This window comes from Lepisma saccharinum, chromosome 27 (genome assembly GCF_977018435.1).
Source record: "Lepisma saccharinum chromosome 27, izLepSacc3.1, whole genome shotgun sequence".
In the NCBI taxonomy this organism is placed as follows: Eukaryota; Metazoa; Arthropoda; class Insecta; order Zygentoma; family Lepismatidae; genus Lepisma; species Lepisma saccharinum.
This window is the reverse complement of record NC_139255.1, coordinates 58707366-58730847: the sequence shown is the minus strand read 5'-3', so window position 1 is coordinate 58730847 and position 23482 is coordinate 58707366. Positions and strand designations below refer to the sequence as shown.

At 38.1% G+C, this 23482-nt stretch overlaps 1 protein-coding gene across 1 annotated transcript in view; it reads right to left on the bottom strand.

Moving 5' to 3' along the window:
• Galphas (G protein alpha s subunit) overlaps positions 1-13560 on the bottom strand; it is a 111193-nt gene extending 97633 nt beyond the window's left edge. The window contains exons 1-2 of the mRNA XM_083113480.1: positions 13134-13560; positions 12941-13013 (exon numbers count right to left, since the gene is read on the bottom strand). Of these exons, the coding sequence (XP_082969606.1) occupies positions 12941-13013; positions 13134-13272 (212 nt within the window). The 5' untranslated portion in view covers positions 13273-13560. The remainder of the gene's footprint in view (positions 1-12940; positions 13014-13133) is intronic.
• Positions 13561-23482: the final 9922 nt, after the last annotated feature.

The window sequence follows — 23482 nt, the reverse complement described above, 5'->3', positions numbered from 1 at the left end:
CATTCATTCATTGTTTTCTGCCTAATTGGCAGGTTTTTCACTGCAATCTCCAGCTTTCCCTGTTCTCTGCCTTACGCTTCGTAATAGCATACGACCCAGTTAATTTAATATCATCCATAAGCTGATATCTCTTTCTTCCACGGACTTTTCTTCCTTCAACCATTCCCTCCAAGGCATCTCTTAGCAGGCAGTTTCTTCTTAGACAGTGTCCTAACCAGTTTCTTTTCCTCTTCTTGATGGTCTCCAGTATAGATCTTTTTTCACCAACTCTTTTCAGTACGGCTTCATTTCTTACCTTGTCTGTCCATTTTACACGCTCCATTTTTCGCCATGTCCACATTTCAAAAGCTTCGAGTCGTTTCTCTTCATTTCTTCTCAACGTTCTGGGTATTGTAAACCTTGTTCGCAGATATCATAAGTGTGCCAACTGAAACGGTGCTTATGTAGAAAAATACAGCTTAGAGTTGTCTCTTTCAGTTGTATATAATATAAACTCTCACAATGGCATGGTGTTTCTTTTATACCCAAATGGAAGTTACTTTCCGAATGACCCTCGTTGGATAGTATAAACATTAAATGCTTGTATTAGGATATCAAGGCAATGAAATATTGACATAAAAAACAGCAAATTTTGTGCCGCAATCCATTTGTTCACATGCGGTTAGCTTTGTAATCCAAGCAGTCTTGATTGAAATGTGAAATGATGACAGTTGACACCTATTTGTAACCCCATACACACACACAAGCGGTCGGAAATATCAAGTGACATGCTAAGTCGGCATGCGGCATTGCTGCAACCAAAATGAAAATGACAATTAATCCGATTCCCTTGAGTTAAACATCAGAGAGATGCCAGTAAAAAAAGGCAATGTAAAGCGTGAATAACAGAAACGTAGTCTACGAGTTGAATTTAAATAGTTAAAATAATATATCTTAGTAACTTAACTGTAAGAGCTTTTTTTAAGACATTAAACAAATTTAAGCCTGACTTCACGACCCACCAAACGACCCCTCGGGACCCAGTAGTGGGTCGCACCCCATAGGTTGAGAAACAATGGTTATGGTTTTGGTACATTAATTGGTTAGCAATCTTGCTTTTGGTGTGGTTCTGGGTTCAATTCCCATAACTGAGGACCTTGAAATGGTAAATTGGTAAACTGACACCACATGGTATGTAATAACACTGCCTCAGCAAAAAAAAAAAAAGTGGTTGTTGTCTACAGTAGTATGGTCAACCATGGGTGGAAAGTGACGTGACTTAAGGAATGGGAAAGTAGCAAAAAGTACCTAAAAATTGGTATGGCAGCTCAGATGCACATTATACACCATAACGACAACTGGGGATCTATTTGAAAAGAAGAAGTATAGAGCGACCACAAACAAAAAAAAAACAACGTTCGGCTAAATTCCTCTGTGCACTTTCCCCTCGATCCGTTCAGCTCGGGCCATAAGGAAGCATGCTCCACTCTCCCCCTCCCATCCGTCGCAGGTCTGCACAATTTTTTTTGCTGGTGGTTCCACTATAGCAGTCTCTGGTCTCGAAAACCAGAAAACAGTGGCGATGAGACCTGATGTGCTGACAGAATGCAGTTTGGCCGAAATTAACCCCACTGCACTCTTTCATGCCAGGGACTTGCATAGATATAGTACTATTGGTATATTAAAAATAACAGACAAGCGGATGCACAGAAAAATCTACATTCATTATTTATTCATAAACGGAAAATGTTAACGTCCCAATAATGAAACATTTTCCTATCTAATACTTTAATTGATTGATGAACCAAAGTAAAATGTGCATGTATCGGTTCGTTTGGTCCGAAACAAGTCACAACAGGTTTCATCTCCCAAAGAAACAATTAGTGTCTTTGTAACAGACTAATTATTTCTTCATAAAATAAATTCTACTCTTCCAAAACAAGTTACGAAAAATTGTTTCCAAACAGGAAACTTCCTCCAGGGTGTACAGGGGGTCAAGGGTACATCTTCATTACTTATGAAAAAACAATACTTCACCAGTTACCAAAGTAACGAACGCCTAGCATAACAATGCAGCTTGCTACTCCTCAAATTATTTGAATGTTTTCAGTTCGCAAAATTGAAACAGACTACTGATACGGAAGAGTTGAGTATAGTGGAGAACTTTAAATATCTAGGAAGCATAATTGAGAGAAGTGGAAGAATAGATGAGGAGGTAAACAGAAGAGGACAAATGGGTGGTGGACTATATCAAAGTGTTCGAAGATTAAAATGGAACAGGGATGTATGTGCCAGTGTTTGGAAGTAACTAGTTACAAGTAACAGTTACTTTTCTTGAAGAAATGTTAACTGTAACTAGTTACTTTTAAAACGAAGTAGCTGTAACTGTAACAGAGTTACTTTTTTCGAAGGAAGTAACGTTTCAACAGTTACTTTTACTTCATGACATGTATGTTGCTATGTAAGTGTCGTAAATTATTTAGGACTTAAAGTGAACCAGAACCATCGATAAACTACTAGTTTCTGCTGCGATACAAAAGCCCATCCTTTGTTACATCAATACTTGAAAACATTATATGAAGAAGAAAAGATAAATTTGTTGAACTAAATTTGGCTCCTGCCCGTGGCCAGTTGGTAGGCTCTGGGTTCCAAGCATTTCAGAGTGGCAGGTTTATCGCATGTTTCATCTTTCGTTTGGTAGTCCTCAAATTTAAAGCAATATGCATAACTCAGAAGAGGGGTGGATTTCCCAGAAGCAGGAAGATGAGATTAGGAGATTGATCCTTTCCTGTTATTGTTAGTTTGCCATAGTCAGTTGTGTGCTGTGAAGTATGTCTCGTTTCTGTACTTTGTTCATCTGTGGCCTCATAATTGTCCCCCTTGTGTAAGCAGCATCCGATAGTTTCTTTCGTTTTATTACAATTAATAATTGACTTGTATAATTTGTTTGCAAGAAAATTTCCAGTGGAAAGTAACTGTAACAGAGTTACTTTTTAAAATGAGTAACTGTAACTGTTAATTTTTTAAAGCAAGTAACCTTTTAAAAATTAACTTTCCGAACACGTATGTACCTATGAAATGCAAGAAGGTAATATATAACATGTATATTATGTGCCAATAATTACGTACGGAGCAGAGACTTGGACAATGACAGACACACAAAAGAAAGATGCAGGCAGTGGAGATGATATTTTTAAGGAGTATATTGGGGAAGACTAGAAGGGATAGAATAAGGAATGAGGAGATTCGACAGACAGTGGGTGTGGTGAAGCTTCAGGACAGGATAGATCAGGCATAGATGAGATGGTTCAGACACATGAAGAGGATGGATGCAGAAAGACTACCAGTAAGAGCTCACAATGCACAACGAGTAGGCATAAGGACAAGGGGGAGACCAAGATGTCAGTGGAAAGAGCAGAGTGGTGGAAGACTAGGAAAAAATGGAGAGGCGACTTCTATGCCGACCCAGCCAGAGGCAGGAAACCGCAAAGGATGATGATGACGACTGATATCAACACCACTGTAGATACCATGCCAAACTTGTCTCTTGGACTGTTAAGATCATACACCTATTACATCCTCATGGAAATGTATGTCAAAAAACATATACCAAGATGAAGAAATGGTCATTCAAAACATCATCATCTTTATATCCAGAAAGACATAGTGGGATACTCATATCTTACAGAAGTTTATAAAGTTTTCAGCCTTAATTGCTAAATATATTAATAAAAAGGAAGTGGGTTGCAAAGAACAACTTTTGGGGGGATGGATTATTAGGTAAGCACAAATACAGGGTGGCTACTCAAGGACCATGATAAAATTCAAGTATAATTCCTGGTTTTCAAGGTGAACTTTCCAAAGATTCAAGGCCACAAAAACATATATTTAAAATATATAATTTAAGGTGCAGAGTTTACATTTGTCATTTCACAGACTTAGTTTCGAAATACATCTACAAACACAATTCACAAACGATACAGGATAAATTAATTTACAAGAAAATTGTTAATTGTATAACAATTTCAAACTGAAATTTACCTAACCAACTTCAAGATATCTGTTTTCAATAATTTTTAGTCGGTTAGATAAATTGTTATGCAAAGGGCACTAACATAATTCCCTCAATTCTTTTACTTTGTATCATTTTCCATGCAGTTTTTCTTCTTTTCGTTTTCTTCCTGGATAAAAATAATGGCTAAACTGTGCAAACTTGGTTCAGGACATTAATAAATATGTATAAACTCAATGAGACTTGCAATAATAAAAGGTGCAATTTTTCACGTCTATGGAGAAAAATTCACGCATAATTCCCAAAATTCAAGGAATTCCCGATGGGTAGCCACCCTGAAATAATGGAGATATTCGACCCATAAGTATGGGTCACATAAGTTAAAGCATGCAATTTCGGAGTTCTTTTGCTGCTAATTGTTAGTAAAAACTGTTTGTATGCATGCTAAAATAGCAAAAAAACACATTGAATTATAACTATCAGTACCAAACCTAGCAACCCTAACCTAAGTAAAATTATAGCTGCTGTTGTGGAAACAATCAACTGAAAATGCTCATAAACAACAAAATATTTCACTCTCTCCAGGGGGTACAGAGGGTCAAGGGTACCGTTTAAGATTCAAAAGAAAAATATGGTAGGGCTATTGACATATAATGCAATCTGAAATACTGTGTTACCATACAGTGATCATCACAAAGACTTATCTTCATTTTAAAACACTATATATAAAATGTTAGACCACAGTGCATAAAATGTAACATTTATATTGGTAGTTTTGGTGAGAGTTGACACAAGTTAAAAATATTCAACCTTAATTATGCCAGTTTATAGAATTCTTTGAGTAAAAAATCAACTAAATGTTTTTGTATAAGCAAGGTGATGTCACCACATATTAAATTTGGTTCACAATCTGACAAAAGTCAAAGAAAAGGGCAGGGGATGACACATAATGGAGGTTATGGAAATGTAACCAAAAAACACATACCAAGATGAAGAAATGGTCATTCATCCATATAATATATGTGTTTTGAAAGATATATAGGAGGCTGAGGAAAGCATTTTCAAATTAGGTTATCAGGCATGAAATAATCTTTGAAGCTTATACAGTATTTTTTTTTTAAAAAAAAAAAAAAAGTAATTTAAAACTCATTCTTTCTTCTCAAAAGTCAGGTTGCAGAAATAGTCATGCTCGTATGCTGGCAGTTCTTTGGAGCTGTAACTTAAAAAATATTGTGCCATGATTCCTGTGCCCTCGGAGAATGTAAACTAAAAGAACCCCTTCTCGCCCTTTTTTCAATCCCAATGTATATCCTGCTGCTACGAGGTCAATGGCCTTGTGCTGCCCTGCACACACATTGTACTGTTGTTTGGTTGATTCCATATTTAACTTTGCATTCGTGACACTCATTGCAAAGATGAGGATGAGTGATGATATGATGAAGGCACACTCAACAAAGAACGCCCATGCCCAGCCCAGGATCTGAACCTGGTACACTGTGTTCACCACTCTTCCACAGAAGCTATGCCAAGCGTCAAGTTAAGTTTCAAGCAGGTTTTCACATATGTAGATCCAATCATGCACGCAAGAATATAGTTCCACTGAGACGGGTTCTATTGCGACACAATGCATACTTGCAAGAAAACAGTTATTTAATTTGTAAAATACAGACTAAATATAAATAATACATCCATTGGCACGTATGAACTTGATCGGTTGCAATCACTGTGCAGACGAACTTGGATCCGCAAATTCGCCAACTATGATCGCTATTGTGCTGAAGAATCGTTGAAGCACAAGAGCAAGTCAAGCAAGACTGAATGCGTTGCAGAGTGTGTGTAATCTGTGATACTAGTGTTGCACATCCCACTATTTTAACCCTACGTTTATTGTGATTAATAATCGTGCTATACAGCTGCAAGAATGGCTGAATTTCCAGTTCAGCGCACGGTTTTACTCTAGTGTTATTTTGGGCTTCATCCGAAGGGAAATGCTCTTCACAGTCAAGCAAGTTGTTTTAAATGCATAATACTCTTGCGACAACAAGATCAAAGTAAAACAGCGCATGAGGTGATTTGCCGTCAATGTGCGCACGAACTGTATCACGGGTGTTGAATGAATTTGCGGTTTCAGTTTAGCAAGAGGAAACGATTGCTTGTTGGTTTGACGACAAAAGAATCTCCGCTGTATTAAAAGATATCGCCGTGAAACATGTTTATTATTTGGACGAGACGTGCTTTTACTCGGCGGGGGAGGGGGGCGTACATTGAATCAAACATTGAAGGATACCACCAGAGTTGAAATTGAAACCAGAGTAATGGCAACAGACACCGGATTGTATTTATAACCAATAACAAATCATGCTTTTTTGGTGATATAACTTGGAAGTACGTATGTCTTACAGTAACGGATGTATTGCGAACGAAGCAACCAAGTTTTTCATAAATGTATTTCTTCCAAAACAAAAAACAATAATTTGTCATTAAATTCAAGAGGGGCCTATCGTTGTTTACTTTTATCTTTGATTATTTTTCTTTTTGTGTGCTTGAAATATACACACATGCTCTCATGTTTCGAAGATATTTCACACTTATATTAAGTAATGACACAGAAAGTAGTTTTAAAATTTTATGTTTCAGGAGACAAGGAGAAGCAAAAATACATTCCGCTTGACATGCATGCAGGTTTTGATGTGTTCTGCGATTGGCAATACTGTGGACTTTCTCAGTGTCTACGATGTAAGTAGCTCGGCAGTTGAGGCAAGACTGGCAGATTCTGAGCTCAGTTCTCGCATGGATTGATTCACAAAACCTGCAGCAAACTTAGCTTGACGCTTGGCTTAGCAATTTTACTGTTGTGTTTTTATACGACAGCAGCACAGTTATACACAGTACTAAATCACTACAAATTAGGGGTGTGCAGGATCCCGAAAAGTTGGGACCAGGATTGGGAAAAAAATTTCCGGACTTTTCGCGATTCCAAGCAGTCGAAGAGATACCGAATGATCATTTTAAAAAGTCGTTAATTCTAGTAGTTTTCTGCAATGTAAGTGTCCGGAACTTATCATAAATTGTTAGTTTTTATTCCAGAAATGCAAAAACAATCACGTAAGGTGAAAATGACGTGTAGAATTCGAGAGCTTCAGGAAATTCTGAATTTATCCCATTCCAAATATCAGGATTTAAAAAATTTCCCATCCCGACCCAAAAAAATCTGTCCCGCACACCCCTACAACAAATAGAAGGCAAAGCTGAATTTTACATATGACCAGGGGTAGATGAAAATAAGAATAATTCAGGCACCAGCTTCTCTTTGTCAGGAGCCATCATTATTATCAGGGAACGGATTTATATGTAGTAAAAATAAGGTAAATATGTAAATGCAAATTTAGTTATTTTCACCAAAATAAGGAGTTAAAATTAATTAACCTATTCAATAACATAAGACACTACGAGAGCTACATAAAATGCAGTATGCTTACATTAACATAAATTGTAAAATAACAAAATGTTTTCATTTTCTGTGTCCAAAAAATTAATAACAAAATTTTGTTGTAAGTGTTTGAATGTCAATTTCCCTCTGTTATCTCTTAAAATGGATTTGTATCGACTACAACTGCATTCAATATCACACGAAGTAATGGAAGTGTATTTCATTTGTCAGTTATTTGCAAGAAATTCACCCAACTCTCTTGGTCACACGAGGACATGCAGTTATTGCGCAAATATGGAATGGAGTATATGTTGAGAAATGTACTGAAATTTTGAAATAATATGTAACAATAACTAAAATATATAAAATATGAGCCAAAACCTAATATATGTAAAAAATATGGAAAATAAAAACTGGATTTTTCGTATCTACATGCCATGATATGTAAAATGTAACTGATTTCAACTTCACACATAATTATGTATTTGCATATAAATCCAATCGCTGATTATTACTATTGCCAATACAGGCCAAGAAAGTCATGAATACAACTAAGATAAGCTATGAAATGTGATATTAAAACATTTAATTTACAAATTAATACAAAACTGAATTAAAAGTAATTAATCCTTGCACTGGAGTGGCCTTTATAAAGAAGGCTCAACTGGTAACAGCGTGAATATGCAATACATTCTAATATATGGCCAACTCGACTATTCGCTGCAGATTTTTGATTGACAACAGTGCAAATATTTAAAATGGCATGTTTACTATTCTGATTTAATTATACACATGATGCAGAACACACACAAGCATAAAAAAAATATATTGCACGAGGTTTTTTTTTTGTAATGGAAATTTCAGTAAGGAAACCTTGAAATATTAAAGAATAAAATTTAGAACTGAATCTAAAAAATTGTGACTCCAAACGAAAATTTTCAGGTGCTGTGGCAACCTGTGTTTTTCTACCCCTGCATATGGCTACAATACACAAAGTAAAAAAAAGGAAAGTGGCCCCCTGTGCTTTGCACCAGGCCATGAAGGTGTATAGGGGGTGTGATGTTAGGGCCCCCACACTTTCTTGATACCAGCCGAGCTGGGGGTGATGTGATCAGCACCACACCCCTGGACACCTTTACCTCCTCCAGGTACCCACTTTATACGATGCTGGGTGGGTGCCAGAGCCGCTTGAACAGGTTGAAAAAATCTCCCCTGCCGAGGATCGAACCCGGGTCTCTCACATGGTAGTCAGACACCCTAACAACTGAGCTACCGCAGCTTCTTGCTTTTCTACCCCTGCATATGGCTACAATACTTATGTATTTCCAAATAAGAATCTTACGGAATTTTGCTGTAAGACTTCCATATCAACACATGCTCCCTTCCAGACTTGACAACATCAGTCTCCCCCCCCCCCCAACCATTGACACTTGCAACACTGCTTCATGTCAGAATCACAAAAATGCTCGAACACTAAGGAAATCAAATTAACACCTAACCTACTCAAAATCCATAAACACTAAAAGATACGCTATTTCTGGAACTATTTTGCCCATGTAAAATGGTAACAAGCCTAACCTACTTAAGTAAGAATATAGGTGCTTTCCACACAAAAAATGAACTTCATGGGATTATATAAAACACACAAATATGTACAATATATAAATTGTAGCACTAGACCACATTCTATGCAAGAGTCAATGAATGAATGGGTAGTCCCCACAAAGCATGCATACGAAAACATCATTTTAGACGGACACAATAAGTATTCATTGCAGGTTTAGAGGATGTGGGTAAATTTCTTATCTCCGGAAAACGGCTGAAATTTGCTAGTTCATTTATTTTCAATATTTGTACTTACGTATTCTGCATTGAGAAACATTGTTGAAGGAGGCATTTCACTTATTTCACGGAAATTAGCTCTATTTGCGACATATCGAGTAAGTTTTCTTCGTTTCTTTTTGCCTTCGGTAACACGCAAAATAGCGGGCACAGTTTACCTACCGTACTCAGCATGCAGTGTTTCCACCCCACCCAAAAATACCTACGTAGCCCCACAAACTATTGACGCATAGCACCACGAACCATTTCCAGTAAGGTTAGGTTGGGTCACGTTTAGGTTAGAATAGTTAAAAGTTGGTTTAGAAAAAAATGTGTAGCACCACACACGATTCTCGCATAGCCCCACGAACCATTGACACTTAGCCCCACAAACCATTTGCCGAAATGTACCTACTTCAGTTACAAAAACATGTGTTTGGAAACACTGACAGTCATTGACCGTGTTTGTGTGATCACACACAGGCAACATCCGGCTGGGAGGAAATGGACGCAACAGCTTTTGTGCATCGGTCACACATTTATATCGAAAAAAATATGATTAACCGGCAAAATTCAATGAACAATGCAAGAAAACACTTCCCTGAACTTCCACAACTATAAAGAAACTGCATTCGGTAAATAATTTCTCCTGTAAATTTGAAGAAATCAGTTTTCCGGATATAAGAAATTTACCAGGATGTGCATCCTGGCAGGTAGCATAATGTAATTGGTACTTACAAAATGAAGACCATATCTAAAAATTGGAAGCTGGGTTGAACTAACTGTACCACGTACTGGAGAGAACGAACAGAAGACTTTTCAAAGTAGTACCACAGGAATGTCATAGGTTGCATATGAAAAAGCTTAAAAGCTCCATGAGCACATCTGTGCAAAAGTAACAAGTCGGAAAATGCATCTTTGCACAAAAATATTTACTTTCAGGACCAAGTTCAAATTGCAGGAATCTAATCTTTTGAATATACATAAGGCTCCCCAACATTGCACAAATTTTCTGCATATCTACACATGTAATTTCTTAATTGTTACCCCAAGAATTCGCTGCTATACACTTACACGAGTAAGATGGTTAGATTTGATGATTTTTCCATGTGAAAAGATGGTGGTGTTAGTACATGTACACATTAAGAAAGTACTTCTGCACTTTCCTTGCCTCATTTTTCAAATGAAAAAAAACAAAGTGCCCCAAACATCTGCAACTTTTGCAAGTAATATCTCTTATGCAACCTACTTTTTTAGCAAACTCATTTCTCAAATTACATTCACACAATACCGGACACTGCTGTAATTTCTATCCTACTACTTATACTCACGAAATACATAGACCCGATGAAGTATCTGAGGTTAACAGGTGGGCATGACGTGTAGAAGTTGTAAAATAAGCTTTTCAATTACCGCGATCGTTCTCCGTATTCAAGCATGGAAACCACGTTTGTTGTTCAGTAATCTGTGTGGTGTGAGGAAGATGGCAACTTTGAAGGTAGGAAATAAAGTTCTTTCTTTCGTAAGTTTTTTAGTAACTTCTAGCTGGGTACATATTAATAATACAGGGCATTCCTTCATATTTCACATAGTCAATAATTTAGGACACTTGATCACGATTGTGCAGTTAAAATTTGTCGCTCAGGTGTTACGAAACTGACATTTCTTTACGGTGCTCCACAAACCATTCACGGTAAGGTTAAGTTAGAAAAACATAGTTGAAAATTGGGGTCGTAGTAATCATCAGGAATGTATATTTCGTTTTTTAAGTATTGGAAACACAAAATCTTCCGGTAAATAATGAGCAATCATGCATTGTCAGTTGCAATCACAGACCCCCTTTTTTTCGAAATTCTACACGTGACCGCCAAATATTAACTGCAGATTTGTGATTAGGAGCCCTAAATTATTGACTATGCGAAATATGAACGAAATCTGGTAATATTCTGGTATTGTAAATTCGCTCCTGCTTTTCTTATCCTCTGTAACATGTGAAAATCATACTTCAGTCAGAATCCAGGACTGTCTTAAACAATGTTTTGCAATGCACAATAGACAAGTACGAATGTGAAAAATGACGAAATGAATGAAAGAGAGGTGTTGTCCCGAGATCAGACAGGTAATGAATGCAGAACTTTTTTAAAGTAGCAGAATGTTGCAGATCATGGTTGTAACTCAGGACCTAACTTTGGTGGGGTGGAATCATACTTGGGCTTTCAATTGGAGGGGATATAAAAGCTTTTCATCCCATGAGATGGATAATTAGCACCAAATACTATTTTGCTAAATACCTGTTGCACTTGCGAAATCATAAAAATTACTCACTACTTTGCTCCTCAGGTCTCAGAAAGTTAACTGTGAATTTTAGTAAACCTGAAAATTCAATAATGGGAAATAAAACGGTAAAACTGTCAAAGCCGGGAATCGGCTGTAACTCGTTCATTCGGTAATTGTTTACATTCGTACTTGCTTATTCTGCATTGCGAAAGATTGTTTAAAAAGGGATTTTGCTTTCTTAAACGAAATTCGTATCTATTGCCAACATATCGAGTAATTATTGTTTGTTCTTTTCTCGCTTCCTGAACATGCAAAATGGCGGGCAAATCTTGACTAGCGTTGTGTTTCAACCTTCTTAACAAAAAAATTCCCGCACAGCCCCAAAAACCATCACGGTAAGGTTACGTTGCTTTAGGTTGGGCAATATAGTGAAAAAACTTTGTGTTTGGAAACACCAGGGATTACGTCATCAGATGCTCCCAACATCTGGTTCAAGTACATGGATGGAAATGCAAGCAACAGCTTTCGTGCATCGGACAGACATTATTATAGAAAAATACATGAATTAGCAGCCAAATACATTGAAAAATTCGAGAAAAAACTTCTACGACCTTCCGAAATTACACAGAAACTAAATTCCATAAGTACTTTCTCCTGTAAATTTAAAGAAATCCGATTCCCGGCTTTGACAGTTTTACCAAAAATACTTCATCCCTTTCGGATTTATGTCGACACTAAGCTTTATATCCTGTTCACAACAAACATTAAAGCATGTCTTTGTGTTTGACATAGATTGTAGTACATAACCACAATAATTTGTAAATAACTAATGTCACACCTCATGCAGTCAGTCCACTATTATGAGTTCCCTATGTAATTTTCCAAGTATGTTAACAATATCTAAAAGTCTTTATTGGAAGAGGAGGATTGAAGTCTGCCAAATTCCGCACACTAACTTACAGAAAACAAAATTACCCATCCAATTATGCTAAATATATGCAAAAATCGGCTACACAAGTTGAGATAGTGATGTTTTGAGTGTGCAAAAACAATGTACTTTAAGTTCTTGCGATGTCAACATCGAATAAAAAGATCAGCCACTGTGTTTCAACGAAATTTTCAAGCTAACATGTACTTTCAATTTATCTATTGCTATTAGATGTCATCCTTGCCTTCAAACCATCCCCCCCGATCGCATCCTGCCACGACCATTGGTCTGGTCACAGGTGCCGTTCCAAGAATCTGCTCCAATATAACATTATGTTATGCAGCAGGACGCACAGTCATTTTCATATATTTACTTTAAATCAAACAGAACAACTAAATCATGCAAAGCTTCATTATTAATTGGGTGCCGTCCACACCCGGCATCTAGCAGTAACTACGGGAGAATAAGAATGGCCGACAAGCGACAGACTTACTCAGGACTAAAGCCGTCGACATGCAATATCCTCATCTGCTTAACAATTGTGCTCTTCCCAGATTCTCCAGCCCCTTTAAGAAAAAGAAATATCTGTATTAGAACATCATTTACAAACAGGAAGATCTTCAACAGCTCAATATGGCTGACATGACTAAACGATTACCACGTACTATATTATGTTCGGTATTTACCTAGTAACAAGAGTCTGTGAGTTGCTCTGTAGATCTGTTTATCCTTCTGTATTTGCTGATTTATTTTTTTGTTCTGAATCTTTTCCCGCTTCCTTTGGTCTTGGTCCGCTTTTGAGCCCCCACTTCCAAAACAACCCATGACATCGGGCCAGTTATCAAGAAATATGGTGGCTAGGCAGCACCGATCAGTGTCGCGCTGCCTCTCGCTATCGGCAAGATTCCCTATTTTGTAAAAAATAATACTACACACTGGTCACAAATATACTATCTACACACAAACACAAAACTTTCAACACCATTCATCCATCGGAATGACACAACCACCACCGTTTTTACGGATAAGCATACATAAACACAGAAGGAACACCCGACTACTCGCACGGCATAAGACTTGCACTTCTCTGACGAAGGGTGGGTAATACACTGATGCATTCTGGGAATCACAACCATCCCAAACAGCTGCTACGGAGGATCGCGATGTGCGTACTCGAAGTCAAAACGATATGATGATAGCTGTATATTGCGAGATATTCTGTTTTATCATTTGTGTGTTGTTTGCAGAAGAAAGTACTTTTATTTCTGGTATTCTTCTCTTAATCACATTTCTTTCCCATGCTCTAATATTTAATTCCCGTTATATTTTTTCTGCCTAAAAGACATTAACCATACAATTCAAGCGATGAAACAAAACGTAAATATAATTTGATTGATTTCAGTCAAAATGTATTATTTGTAGTCATTTTACTTTCAGAATGGGATACTTAAGAAACGAAATTCCACCGAGAAATTATTTCTTCATAAAAATCAGGTGCAAACGAAGAAATTAACTATTGTTACTTTACTTCTGCAAACTGGCTAATCAACTCGTGGAAAACAAAATGCAAGATTTAGAAATTTCTAGATTATGATTAAGGGGATTACACGCGGATAACTTTTTATCTAAAGTAGTTTATCAAGTTCTGAAGAATAGTCCATGTGGCGGAATCCAACAGTGTGCTTTCTATAGCAATATGTTGATGCACTCAAATAACCCTACAAATTAAATTTATCACAAATAAAAGGCCACCTTTTTGCATTTTATTCAATTGACGAACCAATTTTTCCAACAAAGGGAGTGCAAAATAGCACAAGAGAAAATTGTCAAAGAAATCAGCCCAGAATAATTCAAATGATATTCAATTTAGCCTTTGACCGAGCACACTAAAAAATCTATTATTTTTATATTTAGGCAAATCGGAGTGTGGACATACCGGACCCCGTTTACCGGGAAATATAAGCGCTGACGCCGGACCGCTTGCCGCCGAGTCTCGTAGCGAATGTCAGGGAATGCTAGTAATAAATCTTGCAATAATCTACCTTGCCATGTCATTCAAGCGAGCTCCCGAGTTACCCCTCCCTAGGACCGGCTAGGACCAAGGGGGGGGGGTCATAAACCCTCCTTTGGTCCAACATTCCTAAAAAAAAGCGTCAAAGGCAGGGGAAAATGGCAAAATCAGAACCGATTACTAAAAAACGTCTACTTAACCCCTCCCTTTCAAAAATCCTGGGCACACCACTTAGGACTATGCAAGATATTGATGCATAAAAAGGAAAGTTCCCGCAATAATCCAAACAAGTTGCAAAAAAGTCGGCTTTTTTTGAATGGATGTTTTTCTTCAATAAAAAGCCGACTTTTTAAACAAAACGGAAATTTTCGCTTTTTTTTGTTTTCTGCCAATTGTAGCTAAAAAAAATTCTCGTGCGGTGTCAGTTGAGAGTTCAAAGGTTCGTAATTTCGTATTTCGGAACTAGCTCAATAATTGCACACGGTGTAGCAGCCAAGAGATAGATATTGGCAGTGACTTGCTGGCTCTTCGAGGAACGTGTATCCCCCTTCCGCACACAAACACACATAAAAGAGATTGGAGAATGTCATTTCAATGCAGACAGAAGAATTTAGATATTTCAATGGAATTTAGCCCCAAACCTAAATGACATGACCATCAAAAGACAGAGACCAGAAAAGACATGGATACATCGTTTATTGCTTTGCTGATCTTGTATTTTCGCGACGCTTTCTGTTTCGGATTCCGCATTTGGTGACTCAAGTCTTTTTGCGACTATGCAATTTGTCCACGTTACCCTGCATTTCCAACCTGTCCTTTTGCCGTCCTCACTTGAGCCTGTCCTTTCGTTACCTATCCTTTTGCAAATATCTTTCCAACCTGTTCTCTTGCGACATGTCCTTTTGCAACTTTCTCTGTAACTTGTTATTTTGCAACTATCCTTTCAACCTGCCTTTTGCAAATGACTTTGCAACCTGTCCTTTGGCAACTTTCTTGGCAAACTGTCCTTTTGTGACATGTCCTCTTGCAACTTTTCTTGCAAACTGTCATTTGCAACTATCTCTGCAACCTGTCCTTTTGGAACTATCATTGCAACCTGTCCTTTCGGTAACATGTCCTTTGGCAAATTTCTTTGCAACCTGTCCTTTTGTGATATATCCTTTGGCAACTATCTTTGCAACCTGTCGTTTTGCGACATTTCCTTTTGCAATCATCTTTGGAACCTGTCATTTTGTAACTATATTTGCAACCTGTCCTTTTGCCACATTTCCTTTTGAGACTATTTTTGCAACCTGTCCTCTTGGAACTATCATTGCAACCTGTCCTTCGGTAACATGTCTTTGGCAACTATATTTGCAAGCAGTCCCTTTCCAACCGGTCCTTTTGCGACATGTCCTTTTGCAACTATCTTTGCAAACTGTTCTTTTCCAACTATCTTTGTAACCCGTCCATTTCCAACTATCCTTGCAACCCGTCCTCTTGCAACTATCTTCGCAACCTGTCCTTTTGCAACTATCTTTGCAAACCGTCCTTTTGCAACTACCTTTGAAACTCGTCCTTTAGCAACTATCTTTCCAACCTTTCCTCTTGCGACATGTCCTTTGCAACTTTCTTTGCAACCAGTCCCTTTGCAACTATCTTTTCAACCTGTCCTTTTGCGACATTTTCTTTTCCAACTATCTTTGCAACCTGTCCTTGTGCGACATTTCCCCTTGCAACTATCCTTGCAACCTGTCCTTTTGTAACTATATTTGCAACTATCTTTGCAACATGTCCTTTTGCGACATGTCCGTTTGCAACTATCATTGCAACTTGTCATTTCGCAACTATCTTTGCAACCTGTTTTTTGTAACTATCATTACAACTTGTCCTGTTGCGACGTGTCCTCTTGTAACTGTTTTTGCAACCTGTCCTTTGCGACATCTCCTTTTGCAACTATCTTTGCAACCGTCCTTTTGCGACATGTCAGTTTGCAGCTATCTTTGCAACCTGTCCTTTTGCAACTATCTTTGCAACCTGTCCTTTTGCGAAATGTCCTTTTTCAAACTATCATTGCAACCTGTACTTTTTCAACTATCATTGCAACATGTCCTTTTGCAACAATATTTCAAACCTGTCCTTTTGCGACATGTCCTCTTGTAACTATCATTGCAACCTGTCCTTTTGCGACATTTCCCTTGCAACTATCTTTGTAACCAGTCCTTTTGCAACTATATTTGCAACATGTCCATTTGCGACATGTCCTTTTGTAACTATCTTTGCAACCTGCCACTTGGCAACTATCTTTGCAACCTGTCCTTTTGCAACTATCTTTGGAACCTGTCCTTTTGTAACCATGGGCGTCCGGAAGGGGGGATAGGGGGGCCGTGGCCCCCACTGAAAAACGAAAGTCAATTAAAAATTACATATTTCACACATATAATTTAATTTCAGCCACAATAATGTGTGTTAATTATTGCACGAACATGATCAATTCAAATTTAAGCAATATTTTTTGAGGAATGAACACTATTATTGGGGAAAATATGCCATGTGGGCCCCCCTGGAAAAAATACCTTCCTTGCCCCTCCCTGGAAAAAATCCTACGGACGTCCATGTTTGTAACCATCATTGCAACTTGTCCTGTTGCGACGTTTCCTTTTGTAACTGTTTTTGCAACCTGTCCTTTGCGACATCTCCTTTTCTAGCTATATTGCAACCTGTCCTTTTGCAACTAGCTTTGCAACATGTCCTTTTGCGACATGTCCTTTTGCAACTTTCTTTGCAACCTGTCCTTGTGCGACATGCTCTTTCTCAACTATCTTTGCAACCTGTCCTTTTGCAACTATTTTTGCAACCTGTCCAATTGCAACCTGTCCCTTTGCGACATGTCCTTTTGCAACTGTCCTTGCAACCTGTTTCTTTTTTTCAACTGTCCTTGCAACCTGTCCTTTTGTAACTATATTTGCAACTAGTTCTTTGCGACATGTCCTTTTGCAAATATCTTTGCAACCTGTCCTTTTGTAACTATATTTGCAAGCAGTCCCTTTGCGACATGTCCTTTTGCAACTATCTTTGCAACCTATCCTATTGCGACATTTCCTTTTGCAACTATCTTTGGAACCTGTCATTTTGTAACTATATTTGCAACCTTGTCCTTTTGGAAATGTCCTTTTGACATTCATTTTCCAGGTATGCTGCCCCCTCCATTGCCTTCCCACTGGACGTCCGTGATGATATTTTTTAAGTCTCCTACTCCAAGAAAGTGGTCGTACAGTGGGATCCATGAGTATTACCGTGTAAATTGTCCATGACTATTGTCATTAATTTTTCTCTCACATCCTATGTGTTTTTAAGCGATGAATTTTTATACATGCTGGTGCAAAAGTTGTCAACAGCTCGTTTAGAGTTTTCTTTCAATTCTTGAAGCTCTTATTGAGTCAAATAAAGTGCACGGGTACATGGTGATGGACAATTTGCACGGTAATACTCATGGATCCCACTGTACAGTGTAAACATTCAGATACACGTTTCATTCTTATTGAACTATGTAGTGAAATACAAATGAAATCATCCTGCCCTTAAAAACACATTTTTTAACCTTTTCAATGTAACCAATGAAGGCACAAAATACATAATACATTACACCTTCCGTCTGCCACAAGACAAAACGCGAAGAGCACAGCAACTGTATCATCTTTGAAATCCCTTCTGCGGTATTATCCCCAACAACAAACTGTAAAATTTCTTCGTGAACATTCGGCGTTTTCCTAACAGTTTTTGAAAAACCTTGAAATGGTATGTTTACTGCAACCTGTCCTTTTGCGACCTGCCCTTTTGAAAAGTTTCTTTGCAACCTGTCCTCTTGCGACATGTCCTTTTGGAACTGTCTTTGCAAACCGTCCTTTTGCAACTACCTTTGCAACTCGACCTTTTGCAACTATCTTTACAATCTGTCCTCTTGCGACCAGGGGTGGCGTCAGAAATTTTCGACCGGGTGGGCACTGGGCAGAAGTTGTATATTGATAGATTAGGGTGGGCAGGTATAAATTGATTGATTGATTTGATTGAATGATTTGGTGTTTTAAGTACACTTTATGCACAGGAAGGCAGGTATAAATGTAAGGCCATATATATATATATATATATATATATATATATATATATATAGGCATGTAAGACACGTATATGTACGAATAGGACATACATGCATATGTATCCCCTTCTGTCTTACACTCCCGATTTTCCTTCACTTCTTTTCCCTTTCCTTTTTATCTTTTCTGTTTTATTCCCTAATGGCTTCTTATATCTTTCTTTGCTACCTCTTTCTCCCTTTCACTTTCTCTCGAACCATTCTTCAAATGTTTCTCTTAACATCACATGTATGTGTGTGTGTGTTTGGTGTCTTCCCTCTTTCTTTGCTAATCTATTCTCGCATCTTGCTCCACTTCTTTATCTCCGATGGACACAATTATTTCAAGGAAGTGCGCAGCCATATATTCTAATCACATTCTTTCCTTCATGTCAATGTAGTGAAATAAATGTGAATTGTTTGCATTCGATCCCCGGCCGGTTCAAATCCGGGAACTTTTCTAAGGTTGGAAGCGGCCCCGGCGCCCACCCAGCGTCGAATAACATGGGTACCTGGAGGAAACCCTGGGGGGTAAAGGCGGTCAGGGGCGTGATGCTGATCACATCACCCCCACTCACGACCGGATCAAGAAAGTGTGGGGCGTTACCCCCACACCCCCTATACGCCTTCATGGCGTGGTGCTATGCACAGGGGAGCACTTTACCTTTTTTACTTTTTTTATCTTTAACATTTTGTCCTTCAAGTGCAAAAATACAAGGCACATACCTACATTAGGCGACAGTGATAAAAAGTGTGATGGTAGACAATGGTGAAGGATTAAATTACTTTTTCGTAATTTAAATGCATGTTCCTGATCATATAATTTTCATCATATGAGTTTTTAACTGAAACTTAGGGGTTAATGATCACTTTTGTTGGCTTACAAGGTTATTACAACTGATTAATGTATCTGAATATTTGAAGTTAGGGCAATCGGGTGCCGGGGGGCAAGGACAGTTTACTTTTTTGGTAGAAAAGTCTTAGTGCGGGTGCAACAAGTGGCAAAATGTGGCGGGTGAACTTCCCCCTCCTCCTTCAATTCGCGACAACTGGATATTTGGATTAAAATTAATGTCTTATTGGGAATGTAAACACACACGGAAAAAACAATTCTTTGTTTATTCTGCATAAAGTATTCCCAGGCTTATGAAAGACTATTTTGACAAAATATCGTCCAAAAGTAATAATCAAGTAACATTGAAAAATTTTGTTGGCTAAGTTGTAATTCGTTTTCTGAAGTAAGTTTTCGTTACACACGTATGGTTAGATGAACACATGCACTGAGGTAACAAATAGTTTACATTTTGTAGAATGTGATCTTGGACGAATTCATCGAATTTGATCCCCATACCCGGTAATTCATCTCTTTTTCACAGACGACTTGAGTTGTATGGCGTGATCTTTCCGAAAGCGCTCAAATGTCAACCTCTATCCTACGCAGTATACCCTGGAAACTTGCAGGCGAACGAGTCTCTGGCGCCTGGAACCACAGTCAAAACAATAATTTGTGGGGGGTTGCATTTTCAATGTCTGCTTGTATTTGTTTCCCCCACCCCTTCGTCACTTCCACCTAATCACAATTGAACCTCATCGTCACCATTAGCCAAATTAGCAGAAAAATGACTTCACGTAGAACAAATCAGTCGAATCAGCAACTACTTACTCTTCCAAAAGTGGAGTTTCATTAGTTCATACTCCTTCGAAAGTTGAGGTGGTAGTTTCAATTTCACATTGTTTCATTCTTGGATCAAGGCAGCTAACTCCGTAAACAATAACGTTGTTTTCCGAAAATGTTAAATATTTGTTTCTGGCAATACACCCTCTTAAATGAACGCATCTCTTATGCTGATCATAGGCGTAGCTAGAACTTTATATTGGTTGCACAAAGAAAAAAAACTGGATTTTTCGTATCTACATGCCATGATATGTAAAATGTAACTGATTTCAACTTCACACATAATTATGTATTTGCATATAAATCCGATCGCTGATTATTACTATTGCCAATACAGGCCAAGAAAGTCATGAATACAACTAAGATAAGCTATGAAATGTGATATTAAAACATTTAATTTACAAATTAATACAAAACTGAATTAAACGTAATTAATCCTTGCACTGGAGTGGCCTTTATAAAGAAGGCTCAACTGGTAACAGCGTGAATATGCAATACATTCTAATATATGGCCAACTCGACTATTCGCTGCAGATTTTTGAATTTGACAACAGTGCAAATATTTAAAATGGCATGTTTACTATTCTGATTTAATTATACACATGATGCAGAACACACACAAGCATAAAAAAAAATATATTGCACGAGGTTTTTTTTTTTTTTTTTGTAATGGAAATTTCAGTAAGGAAACCTTGAAATATTAAAGAATAAAATTTAGAACTGAATCTAAAAAATTGTGACTCCAGATGAAAATTTTCAGGTGCTGTGGCAACCTGTGTTTTTCTACCCCTGCATATGGCTATAATACACAAAGTAAAAAAAGCAAAGTGGCCCCCTGTGCTTTGCACCAGGCCATGAAGGTGTATAGGGGGTGTGATGTTAGGGCCCCCACACTTTCTTGATACCAGCCGAGCTGGGGGTGATGTGATCAGCACCACACCCCTGGACAACTTTACCTCCTCCAGGTACCCACTTTATACGATGCTGGGTGGGTGCCAGAGCCGCTTGAACAGGTTGAAAAAATCTCCCCTGCCAGGGATCGAACCCGGGTCTCTCGCATGGTAGTCAGACACCCTAACAACTGAGCTACCACAGTTTTTGCTTTTCTACCCCTGCATATGGCTACAATACATATGTATTTCCAAATAAGAATCTTACGGAATATCAACACATGCTCCCTTCCAGACTTGACAACATCAGAGTCTCCCCCCCCCCCAACCATTGACACTTGCAACACTGCTTCACGTCAGAATCACAAAAATGCTCGAACACTAAGGAAATCAAATTAACACCTAACCTACTCAAAATCCATAAACACTAAAAGATACGCTATTTCTGGAACTATTTTGCCCATGTAAAATGGTAACAAGCCTAACCTACTTAAGTAAGAATATAGGTGCTTTCCACACAAAAAATTAACTTCATGGGATTATATAAAACACACAAATATGTACAATATATAAATTGTAGCACTAGACCACATTCTATGCAAGAGTCAATGAATGAATGGGTAGTCCCCACAAAGCATGCATACGGAAACATCATTTCCTTTTGCAACTATCTTTGGAACCTGTCATTTTGTAACTATATTTGCAACCTTGTCCTTTTGGAAATGTCCTTTTGACATTCATTTTCCAGGGATGCTGCCCCCTCCATTGCCTTCCCACTGGACGTCCGTGATGATATTTTTTAAGTCTCCTACTCCAAGAAAGTGGTCGTACAGTGGGATCCATGAGTATTACCGTGTAAATTGTCCATGACTATTGTCATTAATTTTTCTCTCACATCCTATGTGTTTTTAAGCGATGAATTTTTATACATGCTGGTGCAAAAGTTGTCAACAGCTCGTTTAGAGTTTTCTTTCAATTCTTGAAGCTCTTATTGAGTCAAATAAAGTGCACGGGTACATGGTGATGGACAATTTGCACGGTAATACTCATGGATCCCACTGTACAGTGTAAACATTCAGATACACGTTTCATTCTTATTGAACTATGTAGTGAAATACAAATGAAATCATCCTGCCCTTAAAAACACATTTTTTAACCTTTTCAATGTAACCAATGAAGGCACAAAATACATAATACATTACACCTTCCGTCTGCCACAAGACAAAACGCGAAGAGCACAGCAACTGTATCATCTTTGAAATCCCTTCTGCGGTATTATCCCCAACAACAAACTGTAAAATTTCTTCGTGAACATTCGGCGTTTTCCTAACAGTTTTTGAAAAACCTTGAAATGGTATGTTTACTGCAACCTGTCCTTTTGCGACCTGCCCTTTTGAAAAGTTTCTTTGCAACCTGTCCTCTTGCGACATGTCCTTTTGGAACTGTCTTTGCAAACCGTCCTTTTGCAACTACCTTTGCAACTCGACCTTTTGCAACTATCTTTACAATCTGTCCTCTTGCGACCAGGGGTGGCGTCAGAAATTTTCGACCGGGTGGGCACTGGGCAGAAGTTGTATATTGATAGATTAGGGTGGGCAGGTATAAATTGATTGATTGATTTGATTGAATGATTTGGTGTTTTAAGTACACTTTATGCACAGGAAGGCAGGTATAAATGTAAGGCCATATATATATATATATATATATATATATATATATATATATATATATATATATAGGCATGTAAGACACGTATATGTACGAATAGGACATACATGCATATGTATCCCCTTCTGTCTTACACTCCCGATTTTCCTTCACTTCTTTTCCCTTTCCTTTTTATCTTTTCTGTTTTATTCCCTAATGGCTTCTTATATCTTTCTTTGCTACCTCTTTCTCCCTTTCACTTTCTCTCGAACCATTCTTCAAATGTTTCTCTTAACATCACATGTATGTGTGTGTGTGTTTGGTGTCTTCCCTCTTTCTTTGCTAATCTATTCTCGCATCTTGCTCCACTTCTTTATCTCCGATGGACACAATTATTTCAAGGAAGTGCGCAGCCATATATTCTAATCACATTCTTTCCTTCATGTCAATGTAGTGAAATAAATGTGAATTGTTTGCATTCGATCCCCGGCCGGTTCAAATCCGGGAACTTTTCTAAGGTTGGAAGCGGCCCCGGCGCCCACCCAGCGTCGAATAACATGGGTACCTGGAGGAAACCCTGGGGGGTAAAGGCGGTCAGGGGCGTGATGCTGATCACATCACCCCCACTCACGACCGGATCAAGAAAGTGTGGGGCGTTACCCCCACACCCCCTATACGCCTTCATGGCGTGGTGCTATGCA